Source organism: Capricornis sumatraensis, chromosome 19 (genome assembly GCF_032405125.1).
Source record: "Capricornis sumatraensis isolate serow.1 chromosome 19, serow.2, whole genome shotgun sequence".
NCBI classification, from domain to species: domain Eukaryota; kingdom Metazoa; phylum Chordata; class Mammalia; order Artiodactyla; family Bovidae; genus Capricornis; species Capricornis sumatraensis.
Window position 1 is genome coordinate 10814254 of NC_091087.1, and position 15257 is coordinate 10829510.

The following is a 15257-nucleotide window of genomic DNA, read 5'->3' on the forward strand; positions in this document are numbered from 1 at the left end:
GCACGCACATTGCTCAGCCAAGATGGATGCCAGCAACAAAGATTCTGGAAAGTGGTCAGACATGTGGTGTCTCCTTTTGACGTTTCCCCAACTCCTCCAGTTGGTGGTGGCTTATCAGTTCCATGTTCCTTACCAGGACCTCCTGTCAAAAAATAATCCATGCAAGTGGTTACTATGGTGCCTGGCCAGGGTGGGCGGTTTCAGTCAGTGTGTTTCCCCTAACAACTCCCCCCTGAGAGACTTCAAACTCAAGATACTTCTTGGAATTGGGGCAGAGGTCTCTTCTGTAACTTTTTCCTGCTGTGCATGGGCATAGACCTGCCTAGCAGAGCAGAAGTCTCTCTCTACTTGATCTAAGTTGAGGTGTTCTGTATCTGAAACCCTTGTAGTAACATCAGTTTGGTTTGGAACTGTTGGAACCTGTTGTAGATAAACTTTGTAAGGAGTTGGAGTATACAGGGGCCCAATAGGACTCCTAAAAAAGATAGTTATTACTGGATCCAGAAATGGCAGGAGCCAAGAAGGGAAAGAAGAACTCCATATACCTATTGAGCTCATATCCAAGATCTCTGTGGCCTGTTCCAAAAGCCCCTGGACATCTTCTTGGACCTGCCCAGACTGGTTATAATAGCAACCGCATTCTTCCCTTAGAGACAAGTGCTGCTCTGCCCTGCACTCAGTAAGTCTAGAGTCCAACGACTTTGTAGGACCAACGTGGCTAGGGACTCTAACCAGGACTGCAGATGTTGGAGGGTCCTTGCAGCTTTTTCTATGGACACAGAAGTGTTGGTAGAAGGCTGCTGAAATTTATATAAAGAAGTTCCCTCAGTGGGAACTCCTGTCAAGCCAGAAGTCAGCCCTAATGCCAGAAAAAGGGGCTAAGTACCACTGTATGACATAACCTCTAGTGGGTAATACTGATGGAGGCAAGGAGGTATTACTCCAGGCCAGATCTATGTATAGCATGACACACCCTAGAGAGCAAGTTCCTGTCCAAAAAGGTGGCAGGGATAAACAAGTTTTATCCCCACATATGAAGTAGACACTATGACTGGGTTCAAGCTAGGCAACAAAACAAGCTTCCCAAAGGGGGACAGGATTTCCATCTGCCTTAAAACTGAAACAGGGCAGTTCTGTAGCAGGTGGGAGGAGATCATCACCCCACTTGCTGCAAAACCACAGCAGTGAGGGCATTTGGGAAGGGATTCAAGTGTTGTGAGGCATCCTGGGATCTGTCCTCAAGGTAGAGAGTATTTTGTTTAGGTTCCCAGCATAGGGTTATGTTTTCAGTGGTAGGGACCCCTACAAGGGAACAACAGGGGTCAGAGTTGCCTGTCTGATTTAGAAATTAGGATGATCAGGTGTGGTTTTTGGTCGTCCAGAACAAAACATGGATTTTTGAGACTAGTTAATGGCAACTGAGGAGAGCCTCATGCTCAGGGATGGGTATAGCATTTCAGTTCTGCTAGAACTTCTAATCCCCAGGCTTTGGGCTAAATCATAATACCCTAGAGCAATTCCTAGATACCGGTTTTCTCCATCAGTTCTGACGCTGAAGGTTACCCCACATTGTGAGTTGTCCAGATTTCCCACAGATACCCCTGTTAAGGAGTCACTTTTGAGACAGATAGGGAAGGTCACTTGGGGAATGTTAGTCGACAGAGAAAATAAGGGCCTGAGTGGGATTGCAGATGCTATCATGGGAGTAAATAAAGACAGCTGTTGCTGATACTAAGGCATGAAGTTTTTCTCCCCTTTTACCCAAAAGGCCATGCCATGACCAGATGGGGCACACTGGGTGATAGCATGTAGCTGGGCTGGAAGGGTGGACCATTGATACCCTGGGATAGGTTGGACATATCCCCAACTTCTGCTGCTAATGCAGATTCAGCAAGGGGCAGTTACACTGAGTCAAGAAGCAGTGTGGTTTTCAAGCGTATATGCATCATTAAGGGAGAAGTTAATAGCTGTGCAGGAAGGCATGATAAGGAAGAAGAGAAACATCATAAGATGCATTGACTTACCTGAGGGAGATTTGATGGTGTTTCACCTGAACAACAGTCTTCAACAGGTTCACAGGAATAGTTGTCCTCTGCTTTCGGAGTCTCAGTCCCCATCTCCCCATCTCGTAAGGCCATAGGGTTTTATTCTAGAATTGTGGACCCAGGCTGATAGACTCTTCACTTTTACAGCAGTTGAGGTTACTAGGACAATTTGATATGGCCCTGTCCAATTCTCAGACATCTGGCTTGGACTCCCTTTCTCTTGCTAGGTCTTTACTAATACTTGGTCCCCCAGCTCTACTTGGGTTTTTTTAAGTCCTCCTGAGGTCTTGGAAGATCTTTGTCCATATCGCAGTTCTTGTTGAAACCGTCCCAGGTCAACTGTGTTTTAGGAGTTCATTGGTGTCCTCATTAAAAAAAAAAAATCAGAAGGTAAGAATGGACGTCTATACGTCATTTCATAAGGGCTTGATAGTAGCTATTTGGGGGCTGCCTGTACCCTCTTGAGGGCTATTGGTAGCATATGGATCCATTTATTATGTGTTTCTTGATGCAGGGCAGCCATAGTCCTTTTAAGAGTCTGGTTGGCTCTCTTCCCCTTCCCAGAGAGGAGGGCATGGCAACCCACTCCAGTATTCTTGCCTGGAGAATCCCTATGGACAGAGGAGCCTGATGGACTACAGTCTATGAGTCTCAAAGAGTTGGACATGACTGAGTGACTAAGCACAGCATACTTTCCCTGAGGCTTGAGGCTGCCATGATGTGTGGAGGTGATATTTGATTCCTAAACATATGGCCAGGTTCTGGGATATCGTGGCTGTAAATGAGGGCCCATTGTCCCTCTGAAGTGATCAAGGCACCCCAAAGGTAGGCACTATCTCCTTTAGCAGAGCTTTACAGACTTCTGTAGCTCTCTCTGTCCTGGTAGGGAATGCTTCAATCCATCCTGTGAATGTGTCATCAAAGACTAGCAAATAAGAGAACTTATGACCTAAATCATACCCCTTACGATAATACAGAGGAAATGACAAATAGATTCAAGGGATTCGATCTGATAGAGTGCCAGAAGAACTATGGATGGAGGTTAGTGACATTGTAGAGGAGGCAGTGATCAAGACCATCCCCAAAAAAAAGAAATGCAAAAAAGGCAAAATGGTGGTCTGAGGAGGCCTTATAAATAGCTGAGAAAAGAAGAGAAGCGAAAGGCAAAGGAGAAAGGGAAAGATATACCCATTGGAATGCAGAGTTCCAAAGAACAGCAAGGAGAGATATGAAATCCTTCCTAAGTGATCAGTGCAAAGAAATAGAGGAAAACAATAGAATGGGAAAGACTAGAGATCTCTTCAAGAAAATAAGAGATACCGAGGGAACATATCATGCAAAGACGGGCACAATAAAGGACAGAAATTGTATGGATCTAACAGAAGCAGAAGATACTAAGAAGACATGGCAAAAATTATATAAGAAAACTATACAAAAAGAGATCTTCAAGACCCAGATAATCATGATGGTGTGATCACTCACCTAGAGCCAGACATCCTGGAATGTGAAGTCAAGTGGGCCTTAGGAAGCATCACTATGAACAAAGCTAGTGGAGGTGATGGAATTCCAATTGAGCTATTTCAAATCCTAAAAATGATGTTGTGAAACTGCTGTACTCAATATGCCAGCAAATTTGGAAAACTCAGAAGTGGCCACAAGACTGGAAAAGGTCAGTTTTCATTTCAATCCCAAAGAAAGGCAATGCCAAAGAATGCTCAAACTACTGCACAATTGCACTCATCTCACATGCTAGCAAAGTAATGCTCAAAATCCTCCAAATCAGGCTTCAACAGTACATGAACCATGAACTTCTAGATACTCAAGCTGGATTAGAAAAGGTTCCTCTGCCAACATCCTTTGGATCATTGAAAAAGCAAGAGAGTTCCAGAAAAACATCTACTTCTGCTTTATTGACTATGCCAAAGACTTTGATTGTGTGGATCACAACAAACTATGGAAAATTCTTCAAGAGATGGGAATACCAGACTGCCTAACCTGGCTTCTAAGAAATCAGTATGCAGGTTAAGAAGCAACAGTTAGAACTAGCCATGGAACAACAGACTGGTTCCAAATCGGGAAAGGACTATGTCAAGGCTGTATGTTGTCACCCTGCTTATTTAACTTATACGTAGGGTATATCATGTGAAATGTTGGGCTGGATGAAGCACAAGCTGGAATCAAGATCTCCAGAAGAAACATTAACAACCTCAGATATGCAGATGACACCACACTTAAGGCAGAAAGCAACAAAGAACTAAAGAGCCTCTTGATGAAAATAAAAGAGGAGAGTGAACAAGTTGGCTTAAAACTCAACATTCAGAAAACGAAGATCATGGCATCCAATCCCATCGCTTCACAGCAAATAGATGGGGAAACAGTGGAAACAGTGACAGACTTTATTTTCGGGGGCTCCAAAATCACTACAGATGGTGACTGCTGCCGTGAAATTAAAAGATGTTTGCTTCTTGGAATTAAAGTTATGACCAACCTAGACAGCGTATTAAAAAGCAGAGACAATACTTTGCCAACAAAGATCTGTCTAGTCAAAGCTATGGTTTTTCCAGTAGTCATGTATGGATGTGAGAGTTGGACTATAAATAAAGCTGAGCGCAGAAGAACTGAGGCTTTTGAACTGTGGTGTTGAAGCAGACTCTTGAGAGTCACTTGGACAGCAAGGAGATCCAACCAGTCCATCCTAAAACAAATCAGTCCTGAATATGCATTAGAATGACTGATGCTGAAGCTGACACTCCAATACTTGGCCACCTGATGTGAAGAACTTAGTTGTTTGAAAAGACCCTGATGCTGGGAAAGATTGAAGGTGGGAGCAGAAGGGACGACAGAGGATGAGATGGTTGTATGGCATCACCTACTCTATGGACATGAGTTTGAGTAAACCCCAGGAATTGGTGATAGACAGGGAGGCCTGGTGTGCTGCAATCCATGGGGTCGCAAAGAGTCAGAAATGCCTGAGTGACTGAACTGAACTGAACAGGAAGATGGGATTCCTTTCCAGGTTGTCTTTGGCCAATCCTTCTGATTCAGAGTCCTTCCTGCTGGCACATGCATTGCTGAGCCAAGATGGATGTCAGCGACAAGGATTCTGGAAGGTGGTCATACACATGGTGTCTCCTTTTGACGTTTCCAAACTTTTCCCGTTGGTGGTGACTTCTTAGTTCCATGTTCTTTACCAGGATCTCCCGTCATAAAACAACTCATGAAAATGGTTGCTATGGTGCCTGGCCAGGGTTGGCAGTTTCAGTGTGCTTCCCCTAACACTTCTAAAGGCAAATCAATGGGTCTTCACAGTCTTAATTGATAAAACCCAGAGTCCTCAATTTCCCAATTTTCTCCAGAAGCCCATTTCTCCTCTTCTCCTGTTTTCTGACACATGCCTGAAAATGTCATTCTGTGGGTCTAGGTTCAAGTCCTTTGAGAAACTGCTGGGGAAACCAGCGGTGGAATCCCCCGAAGATACCCCAGGCTCATGTCTGTGCTCGCCAAGGTGGCAGAGCACTCTGCATCAGTCATTATCTGCTCATTATTTTCTCTTCCTAATCCTCAACCCTTCTTTTGAGACACAGAGGAGTATTTTCGCTTTAAATCCTCCTCCAAAATACGCTCAAGGTCAAATTCCATAGAGGGTGGTTAAGGTAGGGCTCCAAGAGAGGAGTGGGTGTGGAGGAGGGCATGACAGGCAGAGAAAAGACAAAACATTATTATAAATAATTGTAACGTCTTATAATACTTAGTAATTACTGGTTCAAGGCGTGTTGGAGCCATTGTTAATGCTAATTCATTCCCAAGTGGTTTTGATTCTGGAAGAGACAATGGCGGGGGGCGGGGGGGGGGGGCGGGGGGTGAGCGGGGACTTCCCCAACTGTGAAGGGTAACAGAGGCAGCGGAAGGGGAACGCTGGAACCCGCAACAGCAGGGAGTTGCCAATCCGCGAAATCCCAGTTGCTTAAGGTGCCAGGGAGCACGGGCGTGGACGGAAATCCTGATTGCCCAAGGCAACGTCTTGAGACCTCGGCGTCCAATCAGTACGAGAGTAAACATCCGACGCGGCGCAGGGTGTAGGTGCCCCTCAGGTTCCCCGTACCGCCCCGGAGGGCTCAGCTCACCTCGGCCACGCCCTCGCGGCGATCTCGGGCGTCGGAGCCGGTTCGCCACCCGATTGGCTGGGAGGCCGGAAACCCGGCCCCGGGCGCCACGTGTGCTAGGGGCCCGCCGGAAGGCGAAGGCTGGCGCTGACTCGCCGGGTGTGTGCGGCGCGGGCCTGGCCGGAGCTGCGGCGCCATGGAGCGGGACGGGGATCAACTGTCCGCGCGGCCCGCCCTCGAGACCGAGGGGCTGCGTTTCCTTCACGTCACAGGTAAGTGGGCGCGCGCCGCGGGCCGCGGGGCCGCGCCACCACCGCCGAGTCGCCGCCATGTTCGGTGAGTAGTCCTCCACCGCGCTGTGGGCCGGGCCGGCCAGAGGCCGGACGCGGCAGGTACCCACAGGCCTGGGCGGTGGGCCGAAGGCGCGCGCGGAGGCTCGCCCGGAGCCCGGCTTCCCTGGGCTTTGCTGTCGGCCCTTGTTTGCCCGAGTCCTTTATCTCGCGTGACACAGGCGGTACAAGCCCTTCCAGGTCGCGGTTACTGGGCTCACTGGGTCCTTGGCGTTTGCTGCCAAGCCGCGCTCCCCTCACCACCGCGCCCTTGCGCACGCCCCCAAACCCTGTCCTGTGCCGGCCCCCTGCGGCTACCCCTTACCGTACGTTGCCTGGATCCTTAAAGCCCTTCTCTTCCTGATTCAGACACACCCCATCATCCTTCAAAACCCGGCTGACGTGCCCCGCCTGCCCCGGGCTTGCCCCTCCGATTCCCCAGACGGCTGAGAAGCACCTTCTCAGGGATCCCTGGATTGTACTTCTCGCTGTTTTAACTGCCTTCTTAGGAAGTCCTCCGCTAGGAAAGTCCGGTGGTAGTGTCTTTTGTAGTTTCTTGAAAACTGTGAGTGTTTTATTCTTTTCAGTGGGCTCCCTGCTGGCCACTTACGGCTGGTACATCGTCTTCAGCTGCATCCTTCTCTACGTGGTGTTTCAGAAGCTTTCCACCCGATTGAGGGCCTTGAGGCAGAGGCACTTAGATCAGGCTGCCGCTGCTCTGGGTTAGTATGTGTGTGTATGTGCGCGTGTACGCTCAGTCGAGTGTTTGGGGCCCATGGACTGTAGCCTGCCAAGCTCCTCTGTCCGTGGAATTTTCCAGGGAAGAGGATTGAAGACGTGGCTTTACCCGTACTTACTGTAGTATTTATAAGTTAGTCTTTTGTTAGGAGTAAGAGGTATCAGTCTGATCTGTGTGGGAGGAAAACTATTTTACACTTATGAAGTTGAATTTGGTGAATTGCAATAGTGTGTTTTTTTAATTTCAGAGTTTTTGATGGGTGAAAAACCTGCGTAATGATGTGTAGAACACCCTCTGCTTGCATTATTCTTCATTTACAGGAGAGATTAAAATGAAAGCGTCACAGCTTCTGCATACTTATGGGTGTGCCTACTGACTCTCAGTTATCTCTAGAACCCTTATGAGTGACAGGAAACTCAGCCTTAGTTCCTCACATCCACCGCATTTTGCTTTTCATAACTTACTCATCAGACCTGATGGCATATTTACACATGGCTGTTTCAGAAACTCATTCCCTCTAAAACAGTCACCTTTTAACTTGTTAGAAGTTACAGTTTCTGAGAACATATTCAAAAGAAATGTTCAGTATTTTGATAATAGTAGTTATAATTAAATAAACGCTAAACGTCGGCGATCTGAATCACCAGAGTTATAAAGCTGGGAAAGAAACAAAACATCATAACATAAAAGTAGTCATTAGCAGATGGACCTAGAAAATTCCTTCACTCTCCTCTCGCGTGAAACCCTGTGGTCCTGCCATTATCTCAGTACTTTTGGTTGTTGGCTGTATATCCCCCAAAACAAAATACAATTGTAAATCTTGCTTAAGTTGCAGGATAATGTGACGTGGATGAGGTTAGAGAACAGCTTGTTCTGTCACCTGGTTACACCCTTTGCTGGCACTGTGACCTGCTGACAGCTGAGGAGTGGATTTATAACATAATGGGATGGGCATCTCAGAAGAGGAGTTTGTTTTAAGGAAGCGATGCACAAAGTAAATGTGCAGTGAAAGGTGTACTTTGTGTTGTACAATTTTGTTAGGAAAATTAGGTTTAAAAAATCCACACATAATTTTTTTTTCTAAGAATAAAACAGCAATTTCAAATGTTGCTACAATTCACATTTCTATAAAGTAGAACTATAGACTAACTAGGTAATAGCTAATGATCAGAAAACTTTCTTTCCCGTGGTTATTTTCTAGAATTCTGGTCAGCCTAGAGGGTGTTAGGAGGTATCCAGGATGTGAAATAAAATTTCGCTGTGGCTGCCTCACCACTTATATTTTAGTTGTAGGGCCCATGCCAGATTCTCTGAATTGGGATTGCTCAGGGAGCCCAGAAATCTGTTGTGAACAGAGATTTGTGATGCTGTAAGTATTTAACAAGGACTCTGAGCTGAGGCTATGTGATAGTCTCCTTCCCCTTTAGGCAGTAATTAAATATATACAGAAGGATAGACTTACTCATGTTAAAAAAGATTTTTGTATTGTTTGATTTGTGTACACTTCTAATAATATAGACCTCAAGAGTTTCCATTTTATATTTTACAAGGTGCTTTATACCAATTTTTTTCTGCCTTTTCAGAACCTGATATTGTTGTTAAACGACAGGAGGCTTTAGCAGCTGCTCGTTTGAAAATGCAAGAAGAGTTAAATGCACAAGTTGAAAAACATAAAGAAAAATTAAGACAGGTATGTACTGGTTTTAGTTCAAATACATGATATTTGAGGTTTAGTTGGTAAAAGTGTGTCTGTGTGTGTGCATGCATTCACATTATGGTGGGTACAGGGAACAGTTTTAGGCTGAATCATTTCCAGTTAGCTAAGTATTGCTCAGCATGTTTTACTTGTGTAATTTCTTAATGTTTAGGAGTCAAATCTCTTAAATAATTACTCTTAAGTACTCTTGTATTTATGTTTTTACTTTTAAGTGGTTCCCTTATAGCAGTATTTTGCCCATAAAACAGTGTGCTGTGTGCAGGAGCCGTACCACCAGACACAGAACACACATTCAGCATCTTGCTTCAGTTTCAGGCTTTGCATCTCACAGGACCTGACTTGGTGGGGCCACTCTTTAGTGGATTAAAGAGCCAGGGTGGCAGTGGACTCCACCTAGAGTCAAGATGGAAAGCAGGAGATGGAGTGCTGAAAGACTTTTGTTAGACACATGGTTTGGTTGTGGGAGTGATGGGCAGTTTTGGAGGTGATGGCGAGGAAGAACCAGGGGCTACTGTTGAAGTGACCTGAGCAGCCAGGTGGGTTGTGCTGCTCTTCAGAGGCGTGAAGTCACACTTGCTGTGTTGGCCCCAGTCTGTGTAACTGAGGCAACTAAGTGTAGGCCCCACTTTCTGGTTTTATTACAGATGTTTCTGGGCCCCTCTTTATCCCCTTAGAAGGAAACCAGAGAAGTTGGTCTTCCTGCTGGTCTTACATGTGTCTCTGATATTTCCAGAAAGGAATGCCTTTCTGCCACTGCTGGTGGCTTTTGTTTTCTGCATGGTCACTTAGTACATGGCTGGTATCCACATCGTGGCTGGAGCCCAGAGTGAAAGGACAGAGCAAAGTTTTTTAGGTATTTTTCCAGGAATATTTTATCCATATATAAGTGCATGCTTATATCATTTTTCCATGGAAATGGTAGCATAATACACATAGATGCTATTTTTAAGCAGTTTTATTTTTTGTTTCTTTCTAAAAAATACTTTAGAAAGTGTTTTAAAGTTTTTGAGAAATATTTAATTGTTTTGTTTCTAGAGCCCAAAAGTAAGTTAATTTCCTGCTACGTGTCAAAATTAATGACTTGAGGGTCTGAGTTTTTTGCGTTAGAAAAACAGCCTGATCATTTACCCAGTTTGCTGATGTAGCTGGGGGAAAAAGCTTTGAAAAGATTGTTTTTAAAAACTGTAACATGAGCTTCCTAAAAATTGGAGAAAGGATAGAAGCCTGTGTTGAGTTTTAAACAACTAAAGTTGCTCTAGTTGTTCTGTATTGTTCGTTCAGTCTCTCACTCGTGTGTCTGGCTCTTTACGGCCCCATGGACTGCAGCACGCCAGGCTGCCCTGACCTTCACCATCTCTGGGAGTTTGCTCAAACTCATGTCCGTTGAGTTGGTGATGCCATCCAACCATCTCATCTTCTGTCACCCCCGTTTCCTCCTACCTTCAATCTTTCCCAGCATCGGGGTCTTTTCCGGTGAATTAGTTCTTCACATCAGGTGGCCAAATTATTGGAGCTTCAGCTTTAGCATCAGCCCTTCCAATGAATATTCAGGACTGATTACCTTTAGGATTGACTGGTTTGTTCTCCTTGCTGTCCACGGGACTCAGAAGAGTCTTCTCCAGCACCACAGTTTGAAAGCATCTATTCTTTTCTGCCCAGCCATTTTTATTGTCTAACTCTCACATCCATACATGACTGCTGGAAAAAGCATAGCTTTGATTATGGACTGTTGTTGGCAAAGGAGTGTCTCTGCTTTGAAATACACTAGCTAGGTTGGTCAAAGCTTTTCTTCCAGGGAGCACGCATCTTTTCATTTCATGGCTACAGTCACCATCCACGGTGATTTTGGAGCCCACGAAAATACAGTCTCTTACTGTTTCCATTGTTTTCCCATCTGTTTGCCATGAAGTGATGGGACTGGATGCCATGATCTTTGTTTTTCAATGTTTTAAGTTTTAAGCCAGCTTTTTCACTGTCCTCTTTCACCTTCATCAAGAGGCTCTTGATGCTTTCTGCCATTAGTGTGGTGGTATCTGCATATCTGAGATTATTGATATTTCTCCTGGCAATCTTGATTCCAGCTTGTGCTTATTCAGCTTAGCATTTCCCATGATGTACTTTGCATAGAAGTTAAATAAGCGGGGTGACGTATAGCCTTGATGTACTCCTTTCCCAGTTTTGGACCAGACGGTTGTTTATGTCTGATTCTATCTGTTTCTTCTTGACCTGCATACAGGTTTTCCAGGAGGCAGGTAAGGTGGTCTGGTATTCCCGTCTCTTTAAGAATTTTCCACAGTTTGTGATCTGCACAGTCAGAGACTTTAGTGTAGTCAACGTGGTTCTGTATACTTAAGTAACAGTCTTCCTGTCTCACAGTTTAGTCAGCTCTCTAGTATGTGGTCTCAGAATTTGTCACTGATGTACCATTCTGGTGTTTTCCATGTTGGCTATAAACATAAAACAGCTTTCAGATCAAGAAGCAGTTTCTTCCTTAACCTCCTATACTTGCAGACAGTGAAGGCATGAAGGGACAGGCATTTGGGTTTAGCAGTGATGGACCCTGAACCATTGAGAAATTTCTGGATATGTGCTTTCTAAGGCATCCTCTTGCATATCTTTGTGGCATCGCAGTTTAATTGGAACCAGAATGAATTGAAGCTTGGGTTTGGATTGCATCAGGAACTGAGAGAGGTAGTGACCTTTGTGCGCACGTGAGTTGCAGTACCCAGTTGTTGTTCAAGGAGTGGGAAGCAGAGATGAAGACCTCGGGTGCTGTATTTCCCTCCTGTTCACTGCTCAAGCTTCCCAGGTGCTCACTGTTGGACATAGTTTTCTACTGAGATTAGTTTTCTCTTATACTCCCATAGTACCTTACTTTCAGAGAATTCTCAAATTTGTTCTCATTGGCTCCTCACAGCCTTCCAAGTTGAAGGGTTAAGTGACTTTCCTCAGGTGACACAACCAAATAGCAGCAAAGCATACCTGCCAGACACACTGACCCTTTTCAAGTCAGGGTTCTTCAACATGACCAGAAATGCCTAGTTTAAAAGAAGAATCGGTATTCTTTCTTATGTGACACTTTTTGCTTTCTTTAATAGTATGGAAAAGCAAAGGATTCTGTATCTGAATTAAACTCACACACCACTAGATAACAGCTACTTTATTAACTGAAGAAAGTGCAGGTGAAAGTTTGAAGAACATTTAAATTACAGATTATCAAAAGCGCATTTTCTTTGAGAAAGATGACAGCTTATAAATTCATTTCGTATCATGTGTGATTCTTCCTCAGCTTGAAGAAGAAAAAAGGAGACAGAAGATTGAAATGTGGGATAGCATGCAAGAAGGAAAAAGTTATAAAGGAAATACAAGAAAGCCTCAGGTGATGTAGCCTTGAACCTAGTGGACTTTTTTCAAGTAGGTGAAGATTCCTGGAGTAGAATGTCTTAACTAGGTTCTTAAGCCTGTATATGTTCAAGCAGGAAGAAGACAGTCCTGGGCCTTCTACTTCATCAGTCATCCCGAAACGAAAATCTGACAGAAAGCCTTTGCGAGGAGGAGGTAAGTATCAAACATTAAAGCATTCTGAACAATGACTGGCTAAATTTACCTGAGACAGGATTCTCTTTTCTTGATTCATAGTCTGTAAACTGAGACTAATTCCTAAGTATAGGTTATGAAGATTCAATAAAAGAAACAGATACAAAACAGCCTTCAGCGGCTAGAAATGACCAACCTACTGAACCCTACTGTTGCCCCTGGGCCTCCAGCAAGGGCGTGGGTGCATGTCCTGTTTCCAGGAGGCTGCTGACCTCCTTGGCATCACAAAAGTTAGCATTTGATAAGCAAAGAAAAGGAGGTCACTCGAGGCACTCAGGAAATAATTGGGATGGTTGCCGTTGTATTTTAGTGTTTTTCACTTCATCCCACAGTCCTGTAAGGGGTAAGTTAAGTGAGGCAAGGAGTAGTTTGCCTGTTTTGCATATAAGTGGGTCAAGGGGCCTAGGACGCAAGTTTTGGCCTTTCCAGCCAGAGCTGCCTTGTTTCTTACAAATAACTCCCTCAAGGAGGCATGAACAGATAGATATTCATTAAGAGACCTTTTGTGTGCAATACCCTGAAGCACTCTAGGTGGTACCATAGCAGTGTGTACCATCCCATCCTTGAGGACTTTCATGTACTTTTGGGAAGATGGGACTCCCACACAGTTGAAAATAAGTAATCCTTTGTGATCTGCCAGGAGTTCCTCCTCCATCTGGAGAGAGGGGAGGGCAAGAGCATTAGAATGCTTTGGGAAGGAACCAGTTCTAGGCTGAAGATACTTTCTTCTCTCTGGGAAGAGGGGTTTTCTCTGGGCAGGTGCCACAGAAGCAGAGGTGTGGAAGCCTGGCCAACCTCTTAGAGGACTGAGGGGAGTCTGTGAAGCCTGTGGGCTGCCCTTAAAGGCTGGGTTCTAATCCCTTCCTTTGTGTTAGGAAATCAGAGCTGGCTTGTATAGGAGAGTGGTATGTCTGAAAAGAAAATGCTTTTTTAAGTCTTTTTCTTGCTCCAGCAAGAAATAATCTTCTAAGACCATTTTGCAGAGCAAAGAGTGGTAGTATTCAGGAGACGATTGTAGAAAATGGAATGTATGGTGTGCTGTGTGCATGCCTCTAGCATTGCCAGTAATCCAGAGCTGGGGGTTTCGAATGGCCTGTCTTTATAGGCCTTAAAGAAACTTAGGCACAGGGAGTTGGTGACCAAAGATTCTACAGTAAGGAACAAAACCACCTCATTTAAGGTCATGCTAAGTCTAGAGCCTGAGCAGAATGGTCGCCTAATGTCTGTTAACTTTAGTAAGTTAATGAGTGGGCAAGAATGAGTGTGGGGACTGGGGCATGTGGATTTCCCAGTTCTGACTGGTGAAAGCAACAGCAAGTTCCATTCTGTTTTGATTTTTATAATTTATTTTCTGTAGCTTGAGCAGTTCTTACTTGAATGTATTCATTTTATTAAGGACTACAGTTAGAAACCTTTATATACTTAAATTTAGCCATCTTGAGAGGCTTTGGGGGCAAATTTTTTGTGTATTTGGAGGGGATTTTCATGTTTTGATAGTTACAACAGAAGCTGAATGGCTTGTTTTATTCAAGTCAGTTCAGACTGCGATCACATTATAGAAAGTAAGATCAGTATATACAATGCAATAGAATGCAGTCACATTGTAAAGTTTTTTTTGTCACGTGGTAGCTTAAAGTTTTCTGAAAATGTTTATGAGAGTAGGATCATATCTTTGCAGTGATTTGCATATCAGGCTTGCAGTCCTCTGTTTGATGCAAAATGTTTCTAGCACTGTTTTGCTTCCTTTCTCTCGTCACAGGTTACAATCCTTTGTCTGGTGAAGGTGGTGGAACCTGTTCCTGGAGACCTGGACGCAGAGGACCCTCATCTGGTGGATGAGGCTAAGAATCTTGTTAGTGTCACTTTTGACATTAGCAAGATGAATCCTTAACCCTCAACTCAATGGTCTTACGCACGCTTTTCACAGTCATTAGCCAGGGGGAAGGGTTTTCTTTCTGTTCTTAACTACACTGATGACTTCAAGGATTGAAGGCAGCATAGGGTGTGGACATGGCCACTGGGCAGTAATTGCAGTTAGTCACACTGCACTGAAGCCAGTGACTGTTCATTGATTTTACAGGTCTTTGTTAGTTGGTAGCTAAGGGCTTCCAGGTGATTGGTGATCTTGATAAAAGAGACCTGGCAATGATCCTTCAAGTTAAGAGCTCCTGGCTGGTAGGACAGTTTCTGTGACAGCTTGCGTTGAATGATGTCTTCCTTGTAAATGGTGAGCCCACCAGCAAGGATTACTGATGCAGACAGTTGACGGGGTTGTTCTGTAAATTTATATGTACAGAACTGTTTTAGAAAAAAAGAGACTGTAAATATTAAAAAAAAAATGCAGAGAACATTTTCAGTATCTTTATTAAATTTAAGGAAATTTCTGTATGCACTTGAATTTGTCTAACATAATACAGCTTTTTATCATTCATAACCTCCCATTAATAAGATTTGCTTTCTCGTCTCATTATTGCTCACCTCAGTGAGCATGAAAAGTGGGACAGCTGCAGTGGTTTTCAGAGCTGGAGGGCTCCTGGGGGTTTATCCACAAAACCAGGCACTTGGAGTTGAGTTTCTGCATTAATAGGGCAAAGAAACATCTTGTGTGTAAGTACCTCAGGGGTTATTGGGGTTTTGGGAAGCCCTGTGAGTCTCGCACTTATTTCTTATGTCCTTATCGAGAGTCTCTGTGAAGTATGTTATAAAGGGCCAGGTAGTAAAGATTTT

The 15257-nt window shown here is 44.4% G+C and overlaps 1 protein-coding gene across 2 annotated transcripts; it reads left to right on the forward strand.

Moving 5' to 3' along the window:
• Positions 1-6284: 6284 nt before the first annotated feature.
• SELENOS (selenoprotein S) lies at positions 6285-14853 on the forward strand. Of its 2 annotated transcripts, none has more exons than XM_068991291.1 (6): positions 6285-6420; positions 7065-7199; positions 8800-8906; positions 12223-12312; positions 12410-12491; positions 14290-14853. In XM_068991291.1, the coding sequence occupies exons 1-6, from the start codon at positions 6345-6347 to the stop codon at positions 14367-14369; spliced, it is 570 nt and encodes a 189-aa protein (XP_068847392.1). In that variant the 5' UTR covers positions 6285-6344; the 3' UTR covers positions 14370-14853. The 2 variants fall into 2 exon arrangements, with proteins under 2 accessions (XP_068847392.1, XP_068847393.1); XM_068991292.1 differs by having other exon boundaries at positions 12413-12491.
• Positions 14854-15257: the final 404 nt, after the last annotated feature.